This window comes from Hemibagrus wyckioides, linkage group LG12, assembly GCF_019097595.1.
Source record: "Hemibagrus wyckioides isolate EC202008001 linkage group LG12, SWU_Hwy_1.0, whole genome shotgun sequence".
NCBI classification, from domain to species: Eukaryota; Metazoa; Chordata; class Actinopteri; order Siluriformes; family Bagridae; genus Hemibagrus; species Hemibagrus wyckioides.
This window is the reverse complement of record NC_080721.1, coordinates 11,306,490-11,332,468: the sequence shown is the minus strand read 5'-3', so window position 1 is coordinate 11,332,468 and position 25,979 is coordinate 11,306,490. Positions and strand designations below refer to the sequence as shown.

Genomic DNA, 25,979 nt, shown 5'->3' with positions numbered 1-25,979 from the left:
TTACACTCCCTTAAATACACCGATCAGGCATAACATTATGACCAGTGAGAGGTGAAGTGAATAGCACTGATGATCTCCTCATCATGGTACCTGTTAGTGGGTGGGATATATTAGGCAGCAAGTGAACATTTTGAACACCACAACGAGTCTGTGGTGATTGGTCCCCAGATCGCGATCCAATCCAGCTTCTGTAGGATGTGCTGGACAAACAAGTCCAATCCGTGGAGGCCCCACCTCGAGAACTTACAGGACTTAAAGGAACTTCTGCTAAAATCATGGTGCCAGATCCCACAGCACACCTTTAGCGATCTAGTGGAGTCCATGCCTCAAAGGGTCAGGGCTGTTTTGGCAGCAAAAGGGGGATTAACACAATATTAGACAGGTGGTCATAATGTTATGGCTGATCAGTGTATAATAACTGGTTGTTGGCACCTTGGAGCAACAGCTGCAACTAAACACTGGTGATAACTGGAGGAATTTGAGTCCAGTCCTCTTTACAGACCTGCTTATGCATCTCACTGGAGATCAAGTCATGACTAAACCACTCCAAAGCCTTAATTTGTTGATATTGTTTGTAATTTGTACTTGATTTGTTAATGAATTTTGGATCCTTGTCTCAGTGCATCATCTAATTCTGCTTATGCTTCAGATCACAGACTGATGACTGGCCATTCTCCTTCAGGACTTTCTTATAGAGAGATGAATTCATGATTATGTCAATTATGAGAAGTCGCCCAGGCCATGATGCAGAAAACCATCCCCACAGCATCATGCTACCACCACCATGTTGCACTATTGTTATGATATAAACAGCCCTTAATTATTAAACTACCACCACCATGTTGCACTATTGTTATGATACATCATAACAGTGAAACATGTAAACTACCCCTTAATTATTAAACTACCACCACCATGTTGCACTATTGTTATGATATAAACAGCCCTTAATTATTAAACTACCACCACCATGTTGCACTATTGTTATGATATAAACAGCCCTTAATTATTAAACTACCACCACCATGTTGCACTATTGTTATGATACATCATAACAGTGAAACATGTAAACTACCCCTTAATTATTAAACTACCATCAATGTGTTTCACTGTTATTATGATGTAAACAACCCCCTTAATTATTAAACTACCACCACCATGCTTCCCTGTTATGATGTAAACAACCCCCTTAATTATTAAACTATTAAACCTCCCATGTCAAAGACCCGGGTTCGAGACCTGCTTGGAGCGGTTACAAGTAGGACCCGTGAGGGTTACACTGGTGCCGTGACCCGGATGGGAGTGAAGTTTAGGGGGGCGAGTGTAACGGAGGCCAGTGGTAGGTGTTGTGCAGGTAAACCTCACTCCACTGATCTCAAGAGGCATGCTAGTGGCTGCAGTCTTTAGCCTCCTTGTTAGAGTGCCCGCCTCCCATGCCAGAGCCCCAGGTTCGAGTAGGCCCCGTGGGGGTTACACTACCACCACCTTGTTTCACTGTTATCATGGAACGCTCTGTTCGCTTTGCACCAGATGTAACAACATCCTTATTACAGCTGATTGTTATAAATAAATATATTATTTGATTCGATCGCTTCATATCGATCATTGTCCTTTTTTTATTTTTATTTATTTTATTATTTTTTAATACAAATAACAAAACCACAGACTGCTAGATAAACTTAGCTACGCCCATTTTATTCAAGAATCTCTGATGAAAATAAATTAAGGAAAATATATGATAGTATTCATGATCACACAATTCAGAGAAAGAAAAACAAATTAAACCATTCTCACAATGAAACAAAAAAATAATAATAATAATCAGACCTTTCGATTTGTAATTGCACAACATGGACGAAAAGGGGGGGGGGACACCTTTGTACGCCATCTAACACACACACCGAATAGCCGACAGGCTGCGCAAGGAGCTGGTACTAATCCCTAGAAACCTTGCTGTCGTGCGGTGTGACGACTCTCGCCGTGACTAATCCCCCAGACGTGTCAGATGAGTTCCAGTGTGTTTGGATGAATCACGCCTTTTAAACAAATGCTGTTTGTTATTAAAACAAATAAAAGCGAACGCCAAGAAGCTACCATTATACCAGAATCCTAATCTTTAGAGTTTACAACATAACATACCACAAGCTGTGTGCTGTGACTTTCCCAGTGTGTGTGTGTGTGTGTGTATCCAAAAATAACACTACTTTGCAAATGAGCCTCAGGCCAAATGACTCTCTACTTCCTATTTAAGTGCACAGGGTTTGATATGGTGGCTTCGACGCCGTACTCCAGCGCTCTGTAGGGAGCCGTTTAGGACATAAAAAAAGATCGACAGCATCCGAGCGGCAAACCTCTGACCTGCATCTGCACAACAAAAACTAGAACCAGCACGCAAGAAAACGTTACGTAATCCTTCTTGATATTCTTCTACATACCCACCTTCCAGCTATTGAACACATCCTGTGTATTACTTCATTATTTAATCTCTCTCTCTCTCTCTCTCTCTCTCTCTCTTTTCCTCACATGCTCTAAACTCTCTAAGGCTAATCTGAAGCCTGCTCTGAACTACACACGGTCAGGGTCTGAAATGGTTCTCCGTCTTGGTTCTCCACCATGGCAGTTGGGGGGTTTTTTTCCGGGTTTTTCTGAGGTTTTCAGTTTTGATTTTCCTGGAAATGAGGAAGTGCAACAAAAACTCAGCGCTGAGAACTTTCTCTGCTGCCTCGATCCATGGTCAATTCTGCACCAGAAGTTCATACTAACAAGTGTAGTTTGTCTCTAGTGTGTGTGTGTGTGTGTGTGTGTGTGTGGATTGATACTGCTGTTACGTTTGGATGTGTTGGGTTTTTTTTAAGCTCTCATAATAAAAACTATAAGCAAGCATTGTTGGATGATTAGCAGAGCAAGCTAACTGCACACAGCTTAACACCCTCAGTACATGTGATAAGAGGCTGTAAATGACAGGATAAACTGAAACATATGTTGAATAACTGAATCATATGTTACAGTGAATGACTGAATCATATGTTGAATCACTGAATCATATGTTACAGTGAATCACTGAATCATATGTTGAATCACTGAATCATATCACAGTGAATCACTGAATTATATGTTGAATCACTGAATCATATGTTGAATCACTGAATCATATGTTACAGTGAATCACTGGATCATATGTTGAATCACTGATTCATATGTTACAGTGAATCACTGAATCATATGTTGAATCACTGAATCATATGTTACAGTGAATCACTGAATTTTATGTTCAATCACTGGATCATAGGTTACAGTGAATCACTGAATTATATGTTGAATCACTAAATCATATCTTACAGTGAATCATATGTTGAATCATATGTTGAATCACTGAATCATATGTTGAATCACTAAATCATATGTTACAGTGAATCGCTGAATCATATGTTGAATCACTGAATCATATGTTACAGTGAATCGTTAAATTATATGTTGAATCACAGGATCATATGTTACAGTGAATCACTAAAATGATTTAAGAAGATTTCAGGAAATGGTCTATGTGGCTGATCTGTTTCTTTTCATCCACCATTTTGTATTTAGCCTTTATAACTTTGTGATGACTGGAATGTGTTTTATCAGGGTTCAATATGTTGTGGTTTACTGCCACAGTGGAGAAAAATGCTGTCATTTCAGACCCTGTGATAAACTCCCTCACTCTTTATCAGTTCCTTAGCATCTCCACTACCTTCTGATTTCATCCTATTGGTTAAGAATTGGAGGTACTAGAGTTCTCCTGAAAGTCAGCATCAAAAGCTATGCTCCCTGTAACTAAAGTCAAGTTTAATACGTTTCACTAGATACAGTATTATGAAGAATTCCTTCTCAGGTAAAGATAACAGTGAGTAGCCGGTATAGCGTGGCTGTGAGTGTGTCCTGCACGTCGAATGCTGGTGTCTGATCCAACAAAACCGGTACACGATTCAGAGTGCTTAATCAAAAAATAAATCAGATTATAAACTAGCAGGTTAACAGTTCACGCACCACCTCTCGAGGGTGGAGGTAACAGGGTTACGGACGAGAACACTGGAGCAGTAACTTCATCTTTTTCGCCCCTCAGCCGCTTCAGTTCTCGGAGTGCTGTTTCTTGCGAAAGGGCGCTTTAAAGCGGCTCCAGAGCGATCGGCTGCGTCGCGTCTTTCTCTCGCCACTGCGCACCGCCTCTGCCTCGCGCTGACGGATCTGACGCACCAGAGCGACGAAAACTTCATCAATGTAGTAACGGAAGGCTGCTGAGGTCTCGAAAAACGGACACTGGAACTCCCTCGCCAGCTCGTTTCCCTCCTCTACTGACACCTGGTGGAGAGGAGGACATGTTAATAAAAAATTATAACACATAAGAAAATCAGTGTGTAAGTCTTAGTAAATTAAAAGACACAATTAAAGAAGGCAACAACTGAACTCGGTTTAATATTTCACTATTCCGAGTGTGATTCAGGATTGTCTTTAGATTTCATTCTCCTTCAATGAGCTATGCCTGCGTAACCGGAATTTTCTTCCACACCCATAAACCTTCCAGTAATTTTACAATGTCGATTTTTCGGTTTATTTCTACAGTCACAGCTGAGAAAGCTGAGCACGCAATTTGCCAAAACTACACTACTACTTCCTGTATAAACAAAACTTGGGTGTTGCCAAAGCCGGAAATTGTGTAACGTGTTTAACTTGCTTTTATTTGGAAATCTGGAGCGCTCTTAACCATCAGAGGCAATGAAGATAAAGAAATCATTGTGAGATCAAGTGACCTACAGAGCAGAACAAGACATCATGTAGATTAGATCTATGTACATTGGATCGGAACCAGAAATGAGAGGCACACAGACCACGCCTCCTTCACTGCTTCTGAATCACAGAGGCCACACTTCCTTCACTGTGTCTGAGTCACTAAAACCACACCTCCTTTCATGTGACTGAGTTACTGAAGCCACGCCTCATTCACTGTGACTGAGTTACTGAGGCCACGCCTCCTTCACTGTGTCTGAGTCGCTGAAACCACGCCTCCTTCACTGTGTCTGAGTCGTTGAAATCACGCCTCCTTTACTGTGTCTGAGTTACTGAAACCACGCGTCCTTTACTATGACTGAGTTACTGAAACCACGCCTCCTTTACTGTGACTGAGTTACTGAAACCACGCCTCCTTCACTGTGTCTGAGTCGTTGAAACCACGCCTCCTTCACTGTGTCTGAGTCGCTGAAACCACGCCTCCTTCACTGTGTCTGAGTCGTTGAAACCACGCCTCCTTCACTGTGTCTGAGTCGCTGAAATCACGCCTCCTTTACTGTGACTGAGTTACTGAAACCACGCGTCCTTTACTGTGACTGAGTTACTGAAACCACGCCTCCTTTACTGTGACTGAGTTACTGAAACCACGCCTCCTTTACTGTAACTGAGTTACTGAAACCACGCGTCCTTTACTGTGACTGAGTTACTGATACCACGCCTCCTTTACTGTGACTGAGTTACTGAAACCACGCCTCCTTTACTGTGACTGAGTTACTGAAACCACGCCTCCTTTACTGTGACTGAGTTACTGAAACCACGCCTCCTTTACTGTGACTGAGTTACTGAAACCACGCGTCCTTTACTGTGACTGAGTTACTGAAACCACGCGTCCTTTACTATGACTGAGTTACTGAAACCACGCCTCCTTTACTGTGACTGAGTTACTGAAACCACGCCTCCTTTACTGTGACTGAGTTCCTGAAACCACGCCTCCTACACTGTGTCTGGCTCACCGAGGCCTCCTCCATGTAGTCCGGTATTATTTCTACAATTACTTTATTCACACTGTAGCTGCTGTGATATTAATGTACTCTATGTTAAGGTAAAAATGTGTGTGTGTGCATGTGTGTGTCAGTGTGTGTGTGCATGTGTGTGTCAGTGTGTGTGTGCATGTGTGTGTTACCTGTCTCATGTGTGCAAGGTCAGATTTGTTTCCCACAAGCACCACCGGCGTGTCCACAGTGCGCCGCACACGGCAGATCAGCTGCTTGAAGTGACGAGCCTCCTGGAAGCTGCGCCGGTCCGTTATGGAGTACGAAATGATGAAGCCTTCGCCGGCACGCATGTACTGATCACGCATGGCTGTGAATTCAGCCTGCAAACACACACACACACACATATTATAAGCCTTAGATAATGTAGCTCACATACCATACTAGTCCCTGAATACGTTGTTGCTATAGAAACCACACCGTATTAGAACGAGTGCATTAATATGAACCTGTGATGTTCACTACTGTCAGAGCTGCTCTACTAGAAAACTAATCACCACCTTCTGACCTGATCAGTCTGGAGATCTCAAACGCACAGTGATGTAAACGTTACAATATAAACTATTAGGCACAATTAGGCATGTGCTGAGATTCTATAATACAATCAGTACATTTATATACGACCAAGTGATCCGTCAGTAATTTCATCGATCGTGCAATGGGATTGAAAAGACTTCGAAATGAAATAATCTGGTAGATAGAGAAAAGTAGCAATGTAAACGCATGAATCAGACTATTTCATCAATCAGATTTAATAAGATTAGTACTATGCAGTACGATTGAATTTATTCAAACTGACCAAAATGGCCAAGTCTAAACATTCCTAATATTTCGACAATTCTGTTTAATTGACTTTTTTTCTGATTAAATCCCGACCCTGTATTCTGTTCTTCAGATATTTAAGAGTTTAGCCATATCGTTAACATCACTAGCCTTGTTTGTCTAAAATCCCTGTGCTAAAACAAATCCCAGGAGCTAACACAGTTAGACGGAGCTTGCTGCAAGTCATCTGGAGCTTCTGCTGCGTGTCAGACCAAAGGCACGGCTGTGAAGATCACACGGCTCGATCGGATCCCGCTGAGCCTCACGCAGCGTGTGTGATTCACTCCCAGTCACAGACACCCAATTAAAACCGTGCTCTTTAAATACGAGGGCAAAAAAAAACAAAACAAGCACATGTATGAGAAAGTCTCGCAGAATCCCGAGGACATGGAGGACGACGTGAGCCTCCTGCTCTGCTCACCTGTCCTGCTGTGTCCAAGATGTCCAGGTTCGCCGGCTCGTCGTCGATGCGGATCTGCGTCTTATAGGCGTCCTCTGGGGGGAGAAAAAACAGGTACAGAAAAACATGTCAGGATTCAGTTTACTGTCAGAAGATTAACCCACCTGTACGCATCAATATTAATCTGAATTACTCTAACACATCCTACTTACACTCTAATACACATAATACTGATTTTCTCCATCTGTTGTCATTGTAGCTGAAACATAAAATGTATTTTTTCCCCATCATTAATTATAAACCCTTAGCGCCAAACCCCTGAAGACCCCTGTGATGTCTGAAGTCCTGCTCTAGCATTTCCTCAAGCTCAGCTTCATCACTCCAGTTCCTCCTCATGCAGGTGCTACTGATGTCTGATGCCTGAATTTAACTAGTTTAACGAGACTGGTTCAAAATGCAGCACTGTCAGCCTTTCTTGATCTCACAAGCTTCATACGTGGCCACTTGTTTGTTCCTGCAGGAGATCACACCTCATGATGTGCGTCTGTGTAACAGCTGAATCATGTATTAGTTCTGGGTCTTCACTTCATCGCTGGCGCAAAGTGATACGAGCCACAGAGCTCACTCTTCCAGAAAACACAGAGGAATTCCATGGTACTCCAGAATGGTGTATCCTGGAGTTTCCTCATGATTTTGTACCTCAGCGTTCAGTTGTAATCAGTATCAGAGTGGTGTGGTCAAATGCTTTGGACCGGGCTATGTGACCCCTGTAGTACAGTATATAGTGAACTAAACACTCCTGCAGACATTTTGTGTCTAAAAACAAATACTGATGCTGAACGTATGACGTTCTGTCTTAGCGTGATGTTTACACACACTTTATTGTCCCACCTATAGTAGGGTCGTGATCCTCAGGGAACCGGTGACTGATAAACTGCATGATGATGGCTAGAGAGAGAGAGAGAGAGAGAGAGAGAGAGAGACTTGTTACATTATGATTAAGATACCCAAGATGTGTGACTGAATGTTACCCTTTTCCCTTAATCTACTTTTACGACTCATCTCACACACACACATACACACACACACACACACACTCAGCACAGATTTGCGCCATTCGCACCCTTTGTCCTGTTCCCATGGCGACAGTCTGGATAAAATACAGTGAAATAATTTTCTGTGACCATAAACACAACGTTCACACCTTCACCAAGCGGCATGGGTTCATCGCCGTAGCAACAGGCTCAGTGAGACGAGGGGTGGTTGCCAGGCACCTCCCTAACAACCAGACGGAGCTGAAGAGCCTTTAAGCCACCACCCAGGGTGTGTGTGTGTGTGTGTGTGTGTGACACCTCATACTGAAACACATCAAACTAACCACAGATAGAACTTACAGATCATAGCATGAGATAAGCATGAGATAAGGAGATCAAAACACGGGCAGGCGGAGAGCGAGAAAGAAAGATAGTGGAGAAAGAGATGGATTTAAAGAGAACGAACAAAGAGACAGAGAAAAAGAAAGAGACGGACAAGCGGAGAGCGAGAGAGAGTGTTTAAACTGCGTCCCCATGACACCTCTCATTCTAAACATTCTCTATACATGAAGAGCCATCGCCCTGTGTGTGTGTGTGTGTTTGGTCAACTTAAACACACACACACAAAGTGCAAACAAGTGACCGAGAGAGGAGGGGCAAGAGATGGACAGAAATAGACAGAGAGAGAGAGAGACAAGGAGAAAGATGGAATTAGTAACAGACCTGTAAAACTGAGACAAAGAAAAAAGAGAAAAGAACTAAGACAGTGTGTGATAGAGGGAGGGCAGACGCAGACAAAGAAAGAACGAAAGAGAGATAGAGAGAACCTGGCGATAGTTACTCACCGCTTTTACCCACTCCTCCTTCGCCCAGCATTACCAGTTTATACTCGCGGGAAAGACCGCCGACCCCCCGCGAAGACTCCATCCACACAGCTGCAACACACACACACACACACACACACACACAAGGACATATGAATGTGTTGGTCATGTATGCACAAACCTTTGGTCATATTGTGTTAAGGTGTATACAAGACATGCAAGTTTCCAATAAACGTCCTTGTGTACAGTGTGTATAGTGTGTGTGTGTGTATGTGTGTGTGTGTGTGCAGCTGACCCCAGAGACCAAATTTGGCACAGAAGAGGAAGTGAGTCATTTGGTTAAACTATTCATGTGACAAATCGATGCGCACAGATATTAACCGCTGTGAACACTTTATCTTAAAACAACATGATATATTACTACTTTAAACACTCATCCCCTCGTCTCTGTGAAAACATCATAAACTTTACTTTAAACAAAGACTTCACTGAACTCTGATAAACATTAAACAAGACTGAACATTTGACTGGACAGTGATGTACTTCAGTAGTTTCCAGTTATGTGTGTTGTTGTTATTACTATGTTATAACTAACACTTCAAGCCAAACTATTACTTATCACATGAATACTAACAACCTGAACTCTTTCTTTATTATGCCGAAATAATGTTTTCTCAAAGCCTGACATTTATGAACCACAGTTATTTAGGTTATTGAAAAATGTGCCGCTGACTTCAAGCTAGGAACCGGAGCTCAGCGAGAGCCTCTGTCACTCCCACGCCGCTGGGGAGGCTTCCGTGTTCGGTCTCAGGAGTCAGGAAAGACCGGGGATTCGTCATGAATTGTAGGCCTGTTATGTATGACATGGTTTCATTTCGCTACGGTTGTGTTTAGACACACCGGTTTGTATCACATCGATATAGTTTATTTCTATTTTTAAAAAATGAAACGCATGGTTATGTGAGAATGTGTCATAAACGGTGTGACTTTTGATTCAAGACAAAGAAAGCAGCATTACAGTGACCACTGAACTGACCGCTGGGGGAAAATCTAATAACCGCATTGCTTTAGTAACTAATTAAAGTTGTTTATTTATTTATTTTTTCCCCCCATGAGAATTTTTTAAAAATGTTTAGCCGATTTAGTAAATGACTACGTTTACAGCTTGAGTGAATTGTCAGCGTTTTTTTATTTATTTATTATTATTTATATATTTTTATGGGTCACTTTGTTTCTGCTGAACAAGTCAACTGTGTGAAGTTCAGAGTCTAACAAATCAACACTTTACATCGCTTTTATAGCCGAAAAACAAACAAAAAAAATCAAATAAACAAATCAGCAAACTTAGAAAATAACTTTTTGCACGCACATCAGTTTCAGTTCAATGAATACAGATGATAACATAAATAAATAAAATAAATAAAATGACCACTCACCTTTTGTCACAGTATTTCCCTCTTCATAGTTAATTCTGTATCAGTGCATGTGATCATCATTTCTGACCATAGTTGAGAAAGTGGCCAAGTGTAAACACACACACACACACACACATACAACACACTCATACACATTCACATTCACGTATCTACACACACACACACATACATACACACACATAGACACATATACACAAACCATGTAGCGGCCAACCCTGCCGCCGGGTCCTAATGCCCGTAAATTTATCTTTCGGTAATAATTTGATCATCAGGTTTACATGCATGTGAGAAAAACGCCGAATCATTAATCTGAATTCTTTAACCCTTGTTTTGTGTTTGGGTTCAATTTTTTTGTGTGTTTTTTTTTTACTTAAAATGTTTTGCATTTGTTATAAATCACCTGCATTTACAGATGCATTTTTTGAGAGCTGTAATGCAATGCAGAAAATAATTAATCACAAAATGTGAGCTATATTGTTTGGGATTGAGATAAAGGACCTTATTTATTTATTTATTTATTTATTTATTAATTATTTGGTTGCTTGCTTTATTTATTTTTATTTATTCGTTTGTTTGTTTGTTTGTTTGTTTATGTATTTATTTATTATTTGGTTTATTTATTTATTTATTATTTATTTATTATTTGGTTAGTTGCTTTATTTATTTATTTATTTATTTATATTTTAATTTTTATTTATTTCTGTATTACTTTCAAAACCCTAATAATGTCCTGAGTCATTTTTAACCCAAACAGTACCAAAGGGTCCACATAACAGAGTGAACAGAGTTTATTTATTTAGAGAAAAAGAGAGAAATAAAGACTGGTGAGGAAATTATTGTTTAATATATGGTTTAAAGCAGCTGTATGTGAAACCAGGAATCGACTTCATCAAACTCTACTATCAAATCTTTTAAATGAATTCATGATTAAGTTGTTAAATATGTCTAAATGTCCGACTTCATATCTAGCGCACTTTACTTGCAGAAATGGAAAAAAAAAGAGCCAAAAAGAGCCCAGATGTAGTGGATCAGTTTATCTTTTATTTGCATGTTCATTGTGTTAACCAGTTCACCATTACAGTACACATCAGCATTAGTGTAACAGGTTTAGCATAGATTTATTACAGCGGTATGCACATCAGGTGTCATCAGAAGCGTTTTTTTTTTTTTAAATCTCCACATAAAACTTTGCATCTTGGGAATTCGGGACGAAATTTCGCTTTGCAATTTATTGTACGACACACGACAGCGAAAACCTGCGAGGTTTGGAGAGTTTGGAGAGGAAAAGAAAAAGAAAAAGAAAAGAAAAAAAGGGGGCAGGGCTCTGAAATCGAACCTAAAGAATTTGCGGGGAAAAACGAAAAATGCAGAAAGTGCAACTGCCGGATAGTGCATGAAGACGGACAATACTTTACAACCGCTCATATTTATTTATACACATATAAACAAGCTTTTTGTATGCCAAAGAATGCACAAGGCAAAAAATATAGAAACTGTATAGGATTTTTTTTACCTTTGCGTTATTATTTTCTTTTCATCTGGGGTTGCTTTGTGCATCGAAAAGAGAAAAGGAAGTCTTTTGTTTTGTTTTTTTCTGTTTGTTTTTCATTTTTATTATCAAAACCTTGCTATAATTGAGGCTACTGTACACCAACCTACACTAAAGCAGAGATGTATTAGAGGAGCACAGAATATTACAGCATCTAGTAGATTAATATTTACCATCTTTAAGACTTTACAACCCCCAAACCCCCCCGGGTGTTTCTTTCCTGCATGCACTGTGTGGAATAAAGTAGATCATATATATGTATATATATGTGTGTGTGTGTGTAAGAAAACGTAGTATTAGTGCATCAAGGGTCTTGTACTTGGGTTATCATTTGAATGAATCGCTTTGTGATGTATTTGATGTGCCGTGAAAGCTCTTAGGGTGACTCCTGGGTTGCTTGCAGTCATGAATACGAGGCGTCTGAAATGATCCGGATGACTGAAACCCTTTATAAGCCTTTAAGAGAAATGATTCTGTTCTTTCTCAGTGATGAGTGAGGAGCAAGGAGAGAAGGTAGGTTTTTATTCAAGCTCCCTAATCCTGTATTAATAATAAGAATAATAAGAATAATAATAATAATGTAATTTCCATGAAACTGTGGTATATGGTATACTATATATAACATATGATATAGTATAACGGTTTACAGGAGGTTACTCTATTTCAGTAGTCTGTCTTTTCTATATTTATTTGTATATCACTTTTCAGAATTTTAAGTTGTAACTATTTATTAATTAACCTTTACTTTGTTTTGACACTTTTTCACGTTCGCTTTTGCTTGTTTCCTCGTGCCGATATTTCTGCAGGTCGGCGGTTTTGCTAATGAAGCGATTAGCTAGCCGTGATTTCTCTGGACCTCTTTTTGAAAGGTCAGCCGTGGCGCTTGGTGTGATTTCCGGCTGCGTGTGTGGACTGAGGCGTAACAGAGCGTGGAATAAAACCCGGGGCTGAAGACGAGGGAGCGAGCCGAGTGGAAGTGATGTAATTAACATGAACGTCAACGTACATTTAATTAACGAAGGCAGATATGAGCTTCCTGCTGCTCCTACACACACACACACACAGGGCCCATCTGTGTAGCTCTCTGTGTGGGAGTCGGTGTGTTTCGTCACATCATCGCTGTTCAGTTCGGCGTGTCTGAGACGTTCCAAAGAGACAATGACTAAAAGAGCGTGTGTGTGTGTGTGTGGACACTCGGTCAAATGTCTAAAGGGTTTCAGTCATCCATAGAAACGTGGGTGAGATGGAAATGACCCTACTAAGATAATATTTAAAGATTTCTATTCTAGTTTATTGAACTGAGTCACATGACCCCCGTCACATGACCTGAACAGTCCGAGGTCTGATATATTTGTCTCTTTAAAAAGAAGAAGAAGAAGCATGAAGAAAGAGTCAGGTTTAACTGTACTCAAGCGAAAAGAAGGAAGTTTAGCTGTTTGTACAGATCGGGCTGTTTAATAATAAACAGATGCGTTGTTATTATCAGATAATAAAGAAAAAACGTGTTAACGTATTTGGAAGGAGTCTCCAGTGTTAGAGGAATTTGTTTTACTTTTTTTGTCTTGTCTCATTAACATGTAGAGACTCTTGTGATGATGGGTGAGTTGGAAGCATTTTGAGGCAGCTAGACACAACTAAAAATGGATAAAAACTACATTAGGGTCAGCAACTCTGTGAGGAATGTGGTAGCTTTGTGATTAAGGTGTTCAATTATCTACTGATCAGAAGGTTGTGAGTTCGAATCCCATCTCCACACCACTAAGCTGTCACTGCTGGGCCCCTGAGCAAGGCCCTTAACCCTCAGCTATATAAACTGCTCTAGATAAGAGCATCTGCCGGAAATGTAAATGTAAGCTGCTGTAGAAATTAAAAAGACCAGGATGTTATTATAGAAAAATGATCAACTTCCACCAGATTTTTCCACCAATCAGAGCCCTGGATGAGTTTTTAAGCATTCTATTATTTATAACTCTATATACTTCTTTCAAATGGGTCATACGATAGAATCATCACAGCTATTTGGTTCTTTCTATATAATTTCTCTCTCTCTCTCTATATATATATATTATTTTTTTCGTTTTAAATTACAAAAACAATATCCTAAAGTGCAATTATCTGCATATTTCTGACTCTTTTTTTCTTTTTCATCCAGGAAGGGCTTCACATAAGATTCAGGGTGAGTTTCGAGAGATATTCGGCGTCTTCGAGATAAAAACGATGCTTTTAGGTTAGAGGGGGGAAAAAAACAAGAGCCTCTTATCATACACTTTGTACATCGTTTGCTATAACAGGAAAAGCAGGCAAAGGAGTAAAGGAGTTTCCGTTAAAAATACACACGCAGTCGTAACACACAGCAGATCGGGAAAAAAAGGAATTTTTGGTGGAACTATGAGGAATAAAAATCCCTCCCGCTATGTACAACACGAGGAGCTGGAAAAGATCGCACACTTTTCCGGATTTCAGCTTTTTCTTCTGTTGGTCTAATAAAAAAGTAATAATAAATTAAATCTTTTATATCGATCCGTATTCATATACCTGTGAAAATGGACGTAGATCAAATTAATTGATAAATTAATTAATTATTAAATGGCCGAGAAACGACTAAAACGCCCTTTACACATTTACTGTTATTTAAAAAAAAAAAAAAATAAAAATCAGGAACTATGAATATTCATGAGCATGCACATTAGAGACAAGACCACAATGTCCTCCTGCCATGGCAAAGAGCTAGCCAAGTTAGTAACCTAGTAAACTATCAAGGATTATTTAGTTTTCACTCATGTACACGGTTAAATTAAGGAGCGTTCCTACCGAAAACGTCTAAAAATAGTACAAGTCAAAGTTATTACCTTGAAACACATTAAGCCGCTCCCTCCAGGATTTGGAAATAAAGCAAATTCAGCGATATTCAGAGAAGTTTGCAGTTGTTTGTTTTTTTAAAATATATATATATTATCTGCAGATTTTCCCAGCAGAGAAGCGTCATCACAACACACATTTACTTCCATGTGTCTTCACTGGTAGGTTTAGAAGAAGCTGACATCCTGTGCTCGTGATTTTCACCAATTCAAGTAGTTTAAGCTTAAAAAATACCACAAAAAAACACCCCAAAAAATTTATTAATCAATTCATTTAAAAAAAACCAAATCAAAACAAAACGCCAATTTTTTGCATCAAAATTTGGAAGTGCATCAGAATCCAGAACAATTTGGCGCAATCCTGAAAGGAGCTTTAAATCATTATAGATTTTTTTATTTGTTCAAAATGACGATTTTCTGCAGATTTTCCAAGCAGAGAATGAGAGAATGGCGTCATCACAACAAAAACCCTCGTCCATTAACTTCTATGTGTCTTCACACATGATGGGAGTCTAATAGACGAATCCTGTGCTTGTGATTTCACCGATTCAAGTAGTTTTATGCTTAAAAAAACCCCAAAAATCACTAAAAAAATAAATAAATTAATTTATTTAAAAAAAACAAAAAACAAAAAATCCCACAAAAAATTCAAATTTTTTGCATCACAAAAGTTGCAAAAGCATCAAAAAATCCAGAACAATTTGGCGTTATCCTGAAAGGATTATATTGATTTTTATCTCAATATCGATTTTTTTTTTGTGACGATTTTCTGCAGATTTTCCAGGCAGAGTAAGAATAAGAGAATGATGTCATCACAGCACACATCCCTTCAAAACCCTCGTCCATTAACTTCTGTGTGTCTTCACACATGATGGGAGTCTAACAGACCAATCCCGTGCTTGTGATTTCACCGATTCAAGAAAAGAAAAGAAAAACAGAACAATTTGGCGTAATCCTGAAGGGAGCGTTAGGTCAGTAGCACCCGCAGTGTGAGTTAATAAACCTGGAGGTCACCGCTGGACGAGACAGGACGGCGCTCGAATCGCGGAAGCACGTTTCCTCCATTTTTCCAGACGTTTCACAAGGACGCTCTTTATAAGATCACGTCTCATTACCTTGGAAACGACCGTAAGACGTTTCTGCGATCGAACCCAGAGGTTCAGACACACGATCTACCTTGCACGTTCTTTTACTCCGTGCTAACATTTTACCGTAAAGAGCGAGACGGTAGCCTTCTCTTCACAGAAGTCTGTTTCATGCTTCCTGTGTTGCAGCTGTTGATTTTTACCATCACATATACAATTAAAAACCACGCCCACTTTGTGTTTCAGCCTTCGGGCGCCGGATACGATGGATCTCGATCGGTCTCGCGAGCCTTATTTACAACCTGATTGTTGCCATGACGACAGCTGATTGTTGACATGACGACAAAATAAAGCGATGACGAGAACACAAACCCCATCAGGATCCGACACAAAGAAAGAAAAAGACAATAACGGAGAGACCGACTCTGACTCCCCTGGCTTTCAGATACTCCGTCATCATGTCAGCGGGTTCAGATTTTCTTATCAGCGCTAACGTTTGTGCTAAACAATGAAAGAAAGCCGCGGAAGGATTTAGCATTGAGGGAATTAGCATCGATACAAAAGCCGTGACTCATCGGCTGCAGTTCACAGATCCGTTCGGCATGTCTTGCGTCTTGAGACTTTGTGTGAGACTCCAGAAAAGTGTAGCTTCTTCCTCTCCCTCCTCCTCTTCCTCCTCCAATCAGGAACAAATAAAACGTTTCATGAAGTCTTTTCGTGAAATCCGTGTGCTAATATTAGACTTTTAGACGGTCAGAATGATTCCTAATCACAGGCGATCGCAGGTTACGGCGCAGAGGTGCGACCGGGAATATTATGTCGGGGAGGAGGGATTAGTCTGTCGGAGAGGAGGGATTAGTCTGTCAATTGTCCATAATGTGTAAGACGGCACTCCTCGGGTCAGAGGGGAAAAAAGGAGGTTCCGTCTGAATGAACCGCACGAGTAAAATCGTGCCTCGTGTAACTGCAGGGTCCAAACCAGGACTCCGGCCACACACACACACACACACACACACACACACACACAGAGGTTAGGATACACCTACATGAGCGAAGGGAAACTGACAGGTTTGTATCTTTTCTCTGAGAGATGGACCGAGCGTGAGATTAGAACTCGGACAGGTTGTGCCACTTGGCGATCTGCCGTCGTGGATTGTCGCACACTTCCCTCCAGTGCGTGACGCCGGACGGCGTGGGGCTCTGGCCGCCCAGCACCAGGCGGCCCACTACGGCGTTCTTGGCGGTGCGGTCGAAGTCGATGAGCAGGAATTCGACAGAGATGTCGGCCATGAGCTCGGCGGGAACGTCGTACACGAAGGACTCGTTAAAGACCGGCTCCAGCGTGCACTTCTTCACGTGCGTCTTCTTCTTGGCGATGCGTCTGCGGCCGTAGAACACGTTGACCTTCACGTACGGGTCTGTGAGAGGAAGTGAGGAGAGAGGCAGGGTTAAAGGAGGCGTGTGTGTGTGTGTGTGTGTGCGTGCGTGCGTGCGTGCGTGCGTGCGTGTGTGTGTGTGTGCGTGCGTGCGTGCGTGTGTGTGTGTGTGTGTGTGGAGACTCACTGCCTGGCAGGCTGGTGATGTCCATGGTGGGGAGATGTTTGGCTTTGAGCACCACCACGTTCAGTCTGTGGGTGGCAGGATGGTAGGACAGAGACACCAGCAGCTCACCGCGTCTCCCACACTGCAGGGACAGAGGTCAGAGAGGTCAGAGGTCAGGAAACACAGACCTAAGTGTCTAGAAGTGTCATGCCCAGTTACAGAATTAGTGAGTGTGAATGTCTGACATCTTCTACAGGAGCAGAACAATCACCTGGTTCAACATTCTCACAACACACACACTTTATATCTCTCTCTCTCTCTCTCTCTCTCTCTGTGTTCTAGCTTGTCTCTTTATTTATTCCACCCTCTTCATCATTCTCTCTCTCTCTCTCTCTCTCTCTCGATCCTCATCCCTCCTTCTATGTTTAGACTCTTCTCTTAATATATCTATCTCCCTCTTTATTGCTTTTTTCTTTCCTTCTCTTTCTGTATGTAGTCCACCTCCCTCTCTCTCTCTCTCTATTTAGTTCATCCCCTTCATCTCTCTCTCTTTCACTCTTCATCCCTCCGTCTCTCTGCATTCTCTCTCCCTCTTTATTGCTCTTTTTCCTTCTTCTCACTCTGTACGTAGACCATCCTCTCTCTCTCTCTCTCTCTCTTTCTTTATTCCAACCTCTTAATTTCACCTCTTGCTCTTCATTCCTCTTTCACTCTGTGTATAGTCCGCTCTCTTTATCCCTCTCCATCTTTATTGCTCTTTTCCCTCTTTCTCTCTCTCTCTCTCTCTCTCTTGATTTTACCCCCCCCTTTTGCTTTTTATCCCTCCCTCTCTTGCTTTTTATCCCCTTCAATTCTCTCTCTCTCTCCCTCTCTTCATCCCTCCTTCTCTGTTTACTCTGTTCTCCTTATCTCTCTCCCTCTTTATTCCTCTTTTCCCTTCTTCTCACTCTGTATGTAAACTATCCTCCCTCTCTCTCTCTCTTTCTCTCTCTTCCACCCTCTTAATCATTCCCTCTCTTTTTTCCCTCTTGCTCTTCATCCCTCCTTCACTCTGTGTTTAGTCTGTTCTCTTTATCCTTCTCCCTCTTTATTGCTCCTTTTCCTCCCTCTCTCTCCCTCTCTCTCTCTCTCTCTATTTCGAGGACTCCGGTGCTACTTCTGGTTATCACCATGGCGACTGACCGTGGGAGGCAGCCTGGAGCCGATCTTGAACTCCAGACAGACTTTTTCTCTGTGTTTTGATCTTTTCATGGGAACTAAAGGTCTTGATAACCAGGGGAAAGTGTCAGGGTTTCATTCTGTTACTTTATACTGAAACTCTTCACACTTCACTATAGGTGTTTTTGTGTAAAGTTCAGCTTTTTATTCTTTTTAAAGAGTCTGGTTATTATGGTTATTAGAGTTAAGGTCAGGTGTAGACTGACTGAGCTACAGGAATATTTCTGTAGGGTCTGAATAATAAATCTGTGTTTCAGTAAACAGAAATTTACTCCACATCTTCTGACCAAACCTTCTGAGTCATGAATTTATTATTTATCCAAATGCAGTGTAGCATAACAACCTGAGAAAGAAAAAATCTCTCCCTCTCTCTCTCTTGCGCTCTCTCTCTCTCCCTCCCTCCATCCATCTCTCTCTCTCTCTCTCTCTCTCTCTCTCTCGCTCTATCTCTCTCTCTCTCCCTCCATCCATCTCTCTCTCTCTCTCTCTCTCTCACTCTATCTCTCTCTCTCTCGCTCTATCTCTCTCTCTCCCTCCCTCCATCCATCTCTCTCTCTCTCTCGCTCTATCTCTCTCTCTCTCTCCCTCCCTCCATCCATCTCTCTCTCTCTCACCCCCTCCTCTTTTCCCCTCTCTCTCCGTCTCTTTCTCCCTCTCTCTCATTCTCCCACTCTCTCTCTGTCTCTCTCTCACCCCCCTTCTCTCGTTCCTTCTCTCCATCCTTCTCTCTCTCTCTCTCTCCTCCTCTGAGATTAATGTGCAGCTTTGCAGGATGCTGCAGTCCTGCTTTTCTGTGCAGAATCACATCATCGTCTCGTCTCCATCTGTCTCGACTCTCCCTGCTCTCGTCTTTATCTCACGATAAGGTTTCATTTTCTCCCGTCAAAATTACAGAGGGAGGAAGCAGTTTTAGTACTGCAAGCACACACACCTCGAAAAAAGAAAATATCATTAATCCCACCATCTTCATATATATATATATATATATATATATATATATATATATATATATATATATATATATATATACACTATATTGCCAAAAGTATTCGCTCACCCATCCAAATAATCAGAATCAGGTGTTCCAATCACTTCCATGGCCACAGGTGTATAAAATCAAGCACCTAGGCATGCAGACTGTTTTACAAACATTTGTGAAAGAATGGGTCGCTCTCAGGAGCTCAGTGAATTCCAGCGTGGAACTGTGATAGGATGCCACCTGTGCAACAAATCCAGTCGTGAAATTTCCTCGCTCCTAAATATTCCACAGTCAACTGTCAGCTGTATTATAAGAACGTGGAAGTGTTTGGGAACGACAGCAACTCAGCCACGAAGTGGTAGGCCACGTAAACTGACGGAGCGGGGTCAGCGGATGCTGAGGCGCATAGTGCGAAGAGGTCGCCAACTTTCTGCAGAGTCAATCGCTACAGACCTCCAAACTTCATGTGGCCTTCAGATTAGCTCAAGAACAGTGCGCAGAGAGCTTCATGGAATGGGTTTCCATGGCCGAGCAGCTGCATCCAAGCCATACATCACCAAGTGCAATGCAAAGCGTCGGATGCAGTGGTGTAAAGCACGCCGCCACTGGACTCTAGAGCAGTGGAGACGCGTTCTCTGGAGTGACGAATCGCGCTTCTCCATCTGACAATCTGATGGACGAGTCTGGGTTTGGTGGTTGCCAGGAGAACGGTACTTGTCTGACTGCATTGTGCCAAGTGTAAAGTTTGGTGGAGGGGGGATTATGGTGTGGGGTTGTTTTTCAGGAGCTGGGCTTGGCCCCTTAGTTCCAGTGAAAGGAACTCTGAATGCTTCAGCATACCAAGACATTTTGGACAATTCCATGCTCCCAACTTTGTGGGAACAGTTTGGAGCTGGCCCCTTCCTCTTCCAACATGACTGTGCACCAGTGCACAAAGCAAGGTCCATAAAGACATGGATGACAGAGTCTGGTGTGAAGGAACTTGACTGGCCTGCACAGAGTCCTGACCTCAACCCGATAGAACACCTTTGGGATGAATTAGAGCGGAGACTGAGAGCCAGGCCTTCTCGTCCAACATCAGTGTGTGACCTCACAAATGCGCTTCTGGAAGAATGGTCAAAAATTCCCATAAACACACTCCTAAACCTTGTGGACAGCCTTCCCAGAAGAGTTGAAGCTGTTATAGCTGCAAAGGGTGGACCGACGTCATATTGAACCCTATGGATTAGGAATGGGATGTCACTTAAGTTCATATGCGAGTCAAGGCAGGTGAGCGAATACTTTTGGCAATATAGTGTATATATATATATATATATATATATATATGTATATATATATATATATATATATATATACATTAAGAACTGACTGTTCACTCACTTCCCCTGTTAGTGGTTTTAATGTTTTGGCTGATTGCTCTGCATTTTGTCTCACTGTTAATTATTTAGAAATATTCATTCACAATTCCTCTCACGATCTCGGTCCAGGGTCAATTTATCTGTGTAGCTTTAGCCTAAGCCCATCTGAACCAATACACACACACACATTTAACTGTGTGTGTGTGTGTGTTTGTACAGCTGATTTATGACCTTATATATCCCCGCAAATAAAAGCCCTTTCTGCTCCTCGGTTCCTGAACAACCCATAGCACCAGATGATGGGATTACTGACTATATCCTCCATGATGCAATGCTTTTTCTTAATTCCGAAGATGACAGTTAATCTCCCATGATGCTCTTGGGTGACAGTTAAAACCTCTGGCACTGATTGCTCGTTACGTAAGATGCAGCAAAGATCCGGTTGTCAACGTGTCTGTTGGAGACAGTAGGAAAGGAGCTGGCTAGGCTCTGTGTGTGTCTGTGTGTGTGTGTGTGTGTGTGTGTGTGTGTGTGTATAAAAGTAATGTCTACCCATTTAAGTACCACCTTCCTGCTTCCGGATATCAGATGTCCTTCAAATCCAGAGATAATACACACCTTTATGGACACACACACTCCCTCTCCTTACAGTAATGTAGCTTAAATGAACCTGGATCAATACACACTCTCATCAGTTACACAGCTCTAACTCATCACCTTGTGTGTGTGTGTGTGTGAGCAGATACCCATAAAAATACTCGCATACTCTATCAGGATAGCCTTTGCTAACACAAAAAAGGAACATATCTATCAGTTTACAGCATGATTATAGCATCATAATAAGACAGGGATATTAATTGAACTCTACTGAAAGATTGTAAACATAATGGATAAAGGCCGCTCATGAATGTTTAATTACGCCAGCATTTATTATAGCAATCCTTAACATGGCGCTAACGGTTCAGAAAAAAAATCCATAACGATCTCTGTCTCAGTTCTACACCGCTTTCATTCCCTCGCGTCCATCACACGCTATTTTAAAACGTTTCGCTCCGGAGACTTCTTTCCTCCATTAGCTGATCTTGCATCGTCATGACGCCTGACTGACAGATGAGTCTATCACCATCCTGTTCACTTCCACTCAACAATAATACACCCAGAACAACACAATCTTCATAACTTCTTCATCATGTTTTCCACTACCAGACAATCCTAACCTCTGTCCGTTACATTCCTGCCCCCCCCCCCAAGTGGTCTCACTATTACCCTGTACAGCACTTCATCCAGACACCACCTTCTACTACAAATCAATCGACAGCAGTCCAAGTCTAATCTACTCTTCAACTCTTCAAAATAAACTACATCCAATACAATACAATTCTTTAGAGGAGAAAAAACGACATGTGTCCAGGTTACACTACAGCAGTGTAAAATAAAACACATCGTCAGAATCAAGCTGCCATGATCCAAGCTTGAATACGAGGAGATACCACGAGACAAAAATAAACATCAGGTGACTCTGACTCTCCCCGGAATAAAGCGCAAACCTCTACACAAAACCAAAAAATATAAACTACAACATTCCACTCTATATCAAAACACTACCAGATAAACTACAACACCCCCAAGTTACTACAGCATTCCAACTTAAAACATAACAATATAAACTACAACACTGAAATATAAACTCCAACCTTAAACTGCTAACTCCAAACATTACCATATAAACTACAACACTGAAATATAAACTCCAACCTTAAACCGCTAACTCCAAACATTACCATATAAACTACAACACTGAAATATAAACTCCAACCTTAAACCGCTAACTCCAAACATTACCATATAAACTACAACACTGAAATATAAACTCCAACCTTAAACCGCTAACTCCAAACATTACCATATAAACTACAACACTGAAATATAAACTCCAACCTTAAACCGCTAACTCCAAACATTACCATATAAACTACAACACTGAAATATAAACTCCAACCTTAAACCGCTAACTCCAAACATTACCATATAAACTACAACACTGAAATATAAACTCCAACCTTAAACCGCTAACTCCAAACATTACCATATAAACTACAACACTGAAATATAAACTCCAACCTTAAACCGCTAACTCCAAACATTACCATATAAACTACAACACTGAAATATAAACTCCAACCTTAAACCGCTAACTCCAAACATTACCATATAAACTACAACACTGAAATATAAACTCCAACCTTAAACCGCTAACTCCAAACATTACCATATAAACTACAACACTGAAATATAAACTCCAACCTTAAACCGCTAACTCCAAACATTACCATACAAACTACAACACTGAAATATAAACTCCAACCTTAAACCGCTAACTCCAAACATTACCATACAAACTACAACACTGAAATATAAACTCCAACCTTAAACCGCTAACTCCAAACATTACCATATAAACTACAGCACTGAAATATAAACTCCAACCTTAAACCGCTAACTCCAAACATTACCATATAAACTACAGCACTGAAATATAAACTCCAACCTTAAACCGCTAACTCCAAACATTACCATATAAACTACAACACTGAAATATAAACTCCAACCTTAAACCGCTAACTCCAAACATTACCATATAAACTACAACACTGAAATATAAACTCCAACCTTATACCGCTAACTCCAAACATTACCATATAAACTACAACACTGAAATATAAACTCCAACCTTAAACCACTAACTCCAAACATTACCATATAAACTACAACACTGAAATATAAACTCCAACCTTAAACCGCTAACTCCAAACATTACCATATAAACTACAACACTGAAATATAAACTCCAACCTTAAACCACTAACTCCAAACATTACCATACAAACTACAACACTGAAATATAAACTCCAACCTTAAACCGCTAACTCCAAACATTACCATACAAACAACACTGAAATATAAACTCCAACCTTAAACCGCTAACTCCAAACATTACCATATAAACTACAACACTGAAATATAAACTCCAACATTAAACCGCTAACTCCAAACATTACCATACAAACTACAACACTGAAATATAAACTCCAACCTTAAACCGCTAACTCCAAACATTACCATATAAACTACAGCACTGAAATATAAACTCCAACCTTAAACCGCTAACTCCAAACATTACCATATAAACTACAGCACTGAAATATAAACTCCAACCTTAAACCGCTAACTCCAAACATTACCATATAAACTACAGCACTGAAATATAAACTCCAACCTTAAACCGCTAACTCAAAACATTACCATATAAACTACAGCACTGAAATATAAACTCCAACCTTAAACCGCTAACTCCAAACATTACCATATAAACTACAGCACTGAAATATAAACTCCAACCTTAAACCGCTAACTCCAAACATTACCATATAAACTACAACACTGAAATATAAACTCCAACATTAAACCGCTAACTCCAAACATTACCATACAAACTACAACACTGAAATATAAACTCCAACATTAAACCGCTAACTCCAAACATTACCATATAAACTACAACTCTGAAATATAAACTCCAGCCTTAAACCGCTAACTCCAAACATTACCATATAAACTACAACTCTGAAATATAAACTCCAACCTTATACCGCTAACTCCAAACATTACCATATAAACTACAGCACTGAAATATAAACTCCAACCTTAAACCGCTAACTCCAAACATTACCATATAAACTACAGCACTGAAATATAAACTCCAACCTTAAACCGCTAACTCCAAACATTACCATATAAACTACAGCACTGAAATATAAACTCCAACCTTAAACCGCTAACTCCAAACATTACCATATAAACTACAACTCTGAAATATAAACTCCAACCTTAAACCGCTAACTCCAAACATTACCATATAAACTACAGCATAGCAAGCCAAGCTACAACATTTCAAGCCAAACTACATCCATTACGAAACAGCTAACTACAGCAAGCGACAGTTCTAGGCTAAAGTGCAACAACATTCAAAAATAAACGACATCTCTCTAGCATAAACTACCATTACAAGCAAAACTACATCAGAACCACAACATTCAAAAATAAACTAAAATCTTTCCTCGCTAAAACACAACTAAACTACAAACCTACAGTAAAAACACAGCATTCCCAAATAAACTACAAACCTCCAGTAAAAACACAGCATTCTGAGTTAAACTACAAACCTCCAGTAAAAGCACAACATTCCCAACTAAACTACAAACCTCCAGTAAAAACACAGCATTCCCAACTAAACTACAAACCTCCAGTAAAAACACAACATTCCCAACTAAACTACAAACCTCCAGTAAAAACACAACATTCCCAACTAAACTATAAACCTCCAGTAAAAACACAGCATTCCCAACTAAACTACAAACCTCCAGTAAAAACACAACATTCCCAACTAAACTACAAACCTCCAGTAAAAACACAACATTCCCAACTAAACTATAAACCTCCAGTAAAAGCACAACATTCCCAACTAAACTACAAACCTCCAGTAAAAACACAGCATTCCCAACTAAACTACAAACCTCCAGTAAAAACACAACATTCCCAACTAAACTACAAACCTCCAGTAAAAGCACAACATTCCCAACTGAACTACAAACCTCCAGTAAAAACACAGCATTCCGAGCTAAACTACAAACCTCCAGTAAAAGCACAACATTCCCAACTGAACTACAAACCTCCAGTAAAAACAAAGCATTCCCAACTAAACTACAAACCTCCAGTAAAAACACAGCATTCCGAGCTAAACTACAAACCTCCAGTAAAAGCACAACATTCCCAACTAACTACAAACCTCCAGTAAAAACACAGCATTCCGAGCTAAACTACAAACCTCCAGTAAAAACACCGCATTCCAAACTAAACTACAAACCTCCAGTAAAAGCACAACATTCCCAACTAAACTACAAACCTCCAGTAAAAACACAGCATATTGAGCTAAACTACAAACCTCCAGTAAAAACACAGCATTCCCAACTAAACTACAAACCTCCAGTAAAAGCACAA

The 25,979-nt window shown here is 40.6% G+C and overlaps 2 protein-coding genes across 2 annotated transcripts in view; both read right to left on the bottom strand.

Moving 5' to 3' along the window:
- Nucleotides 1-1,674: 1,674 nt before the first annotated feature.
- Nucleotides 1,675-10,503, bottom strand: rit1 (Ras-like without CAAX 1). Its single transcript, XM_058405087.1, has 6 exons — nucleotides 10,333-10,503; nucleotides 8,918-9,007; nucleotides 7,930-7,986; nucleotides 7,060-7,133; nucleotides 5,948-6,139; nucleotides 1,675-4,338 (listed from the first exon to the last, which is right to left on the bottom strand). Exons 2-6 carry the CDS (start codon nucleotides 8,997-8,999, stop codon nucleotides 4,108-4,110), a joined length of 636 nt encoding a protein of 211 aa, XP_058261070.1. The 5' UTR covers nucleotides 9,000-9,007; nucleotides 10,333-10,503; the 3' UTR covers nucleotides 1,675-4,107.
- An 848-nt stretch (nucleotides 10,504-11,351) lies between these two features.
- syt11a (synaptotagmin XIa) overlaps nucleotides 11,352-25,979 on the bottom strand; it is a 34,572-nt gene continuing 19,944 nt past the window's right edge. The window contains exons 3-4 of the mRNA XM_058405239.1: nucleotides 17,388-17,508; nucleotides 11,352-17,242 (exon numbers count right to left, since the gene is read on the bottom strand). Coding sequence (XP_058261222.1) covers nucleotides 16,932-17,242; nucleotides 17,388-17,508 — 432 coding nt within the window. The 3' untranslated portion in view covers nucleotides 11,352-16,931. The remainder of the gene's footprint in view (nucleotides 17,243-17,387; nucleotides 17,509-25,979) is intronic.

Coding starts and splice junctions, on each gene's coding strand:
- rit1 (XM_058405087.1), bottom strand. CDS start 8,999: ATGGAGTCTTCGCGGGGGGTCGGCGGTCTTTCCCGCGAGTATAAACTG. Junction 7,987..8,917: donor AGGAGGAGTGGGTAAAAGCG/GTGAGTAACTAT, acceptor CTCTCTCTCTAG/CCATCATCATGCAGTTTATC. Junction 4,339..5,947: donor ACCTTGCACACATGAGACAG/GTAACACACACA, acceptor CCTCTCCACCAG/GTGTCAGTAGAGGAGGGAAA.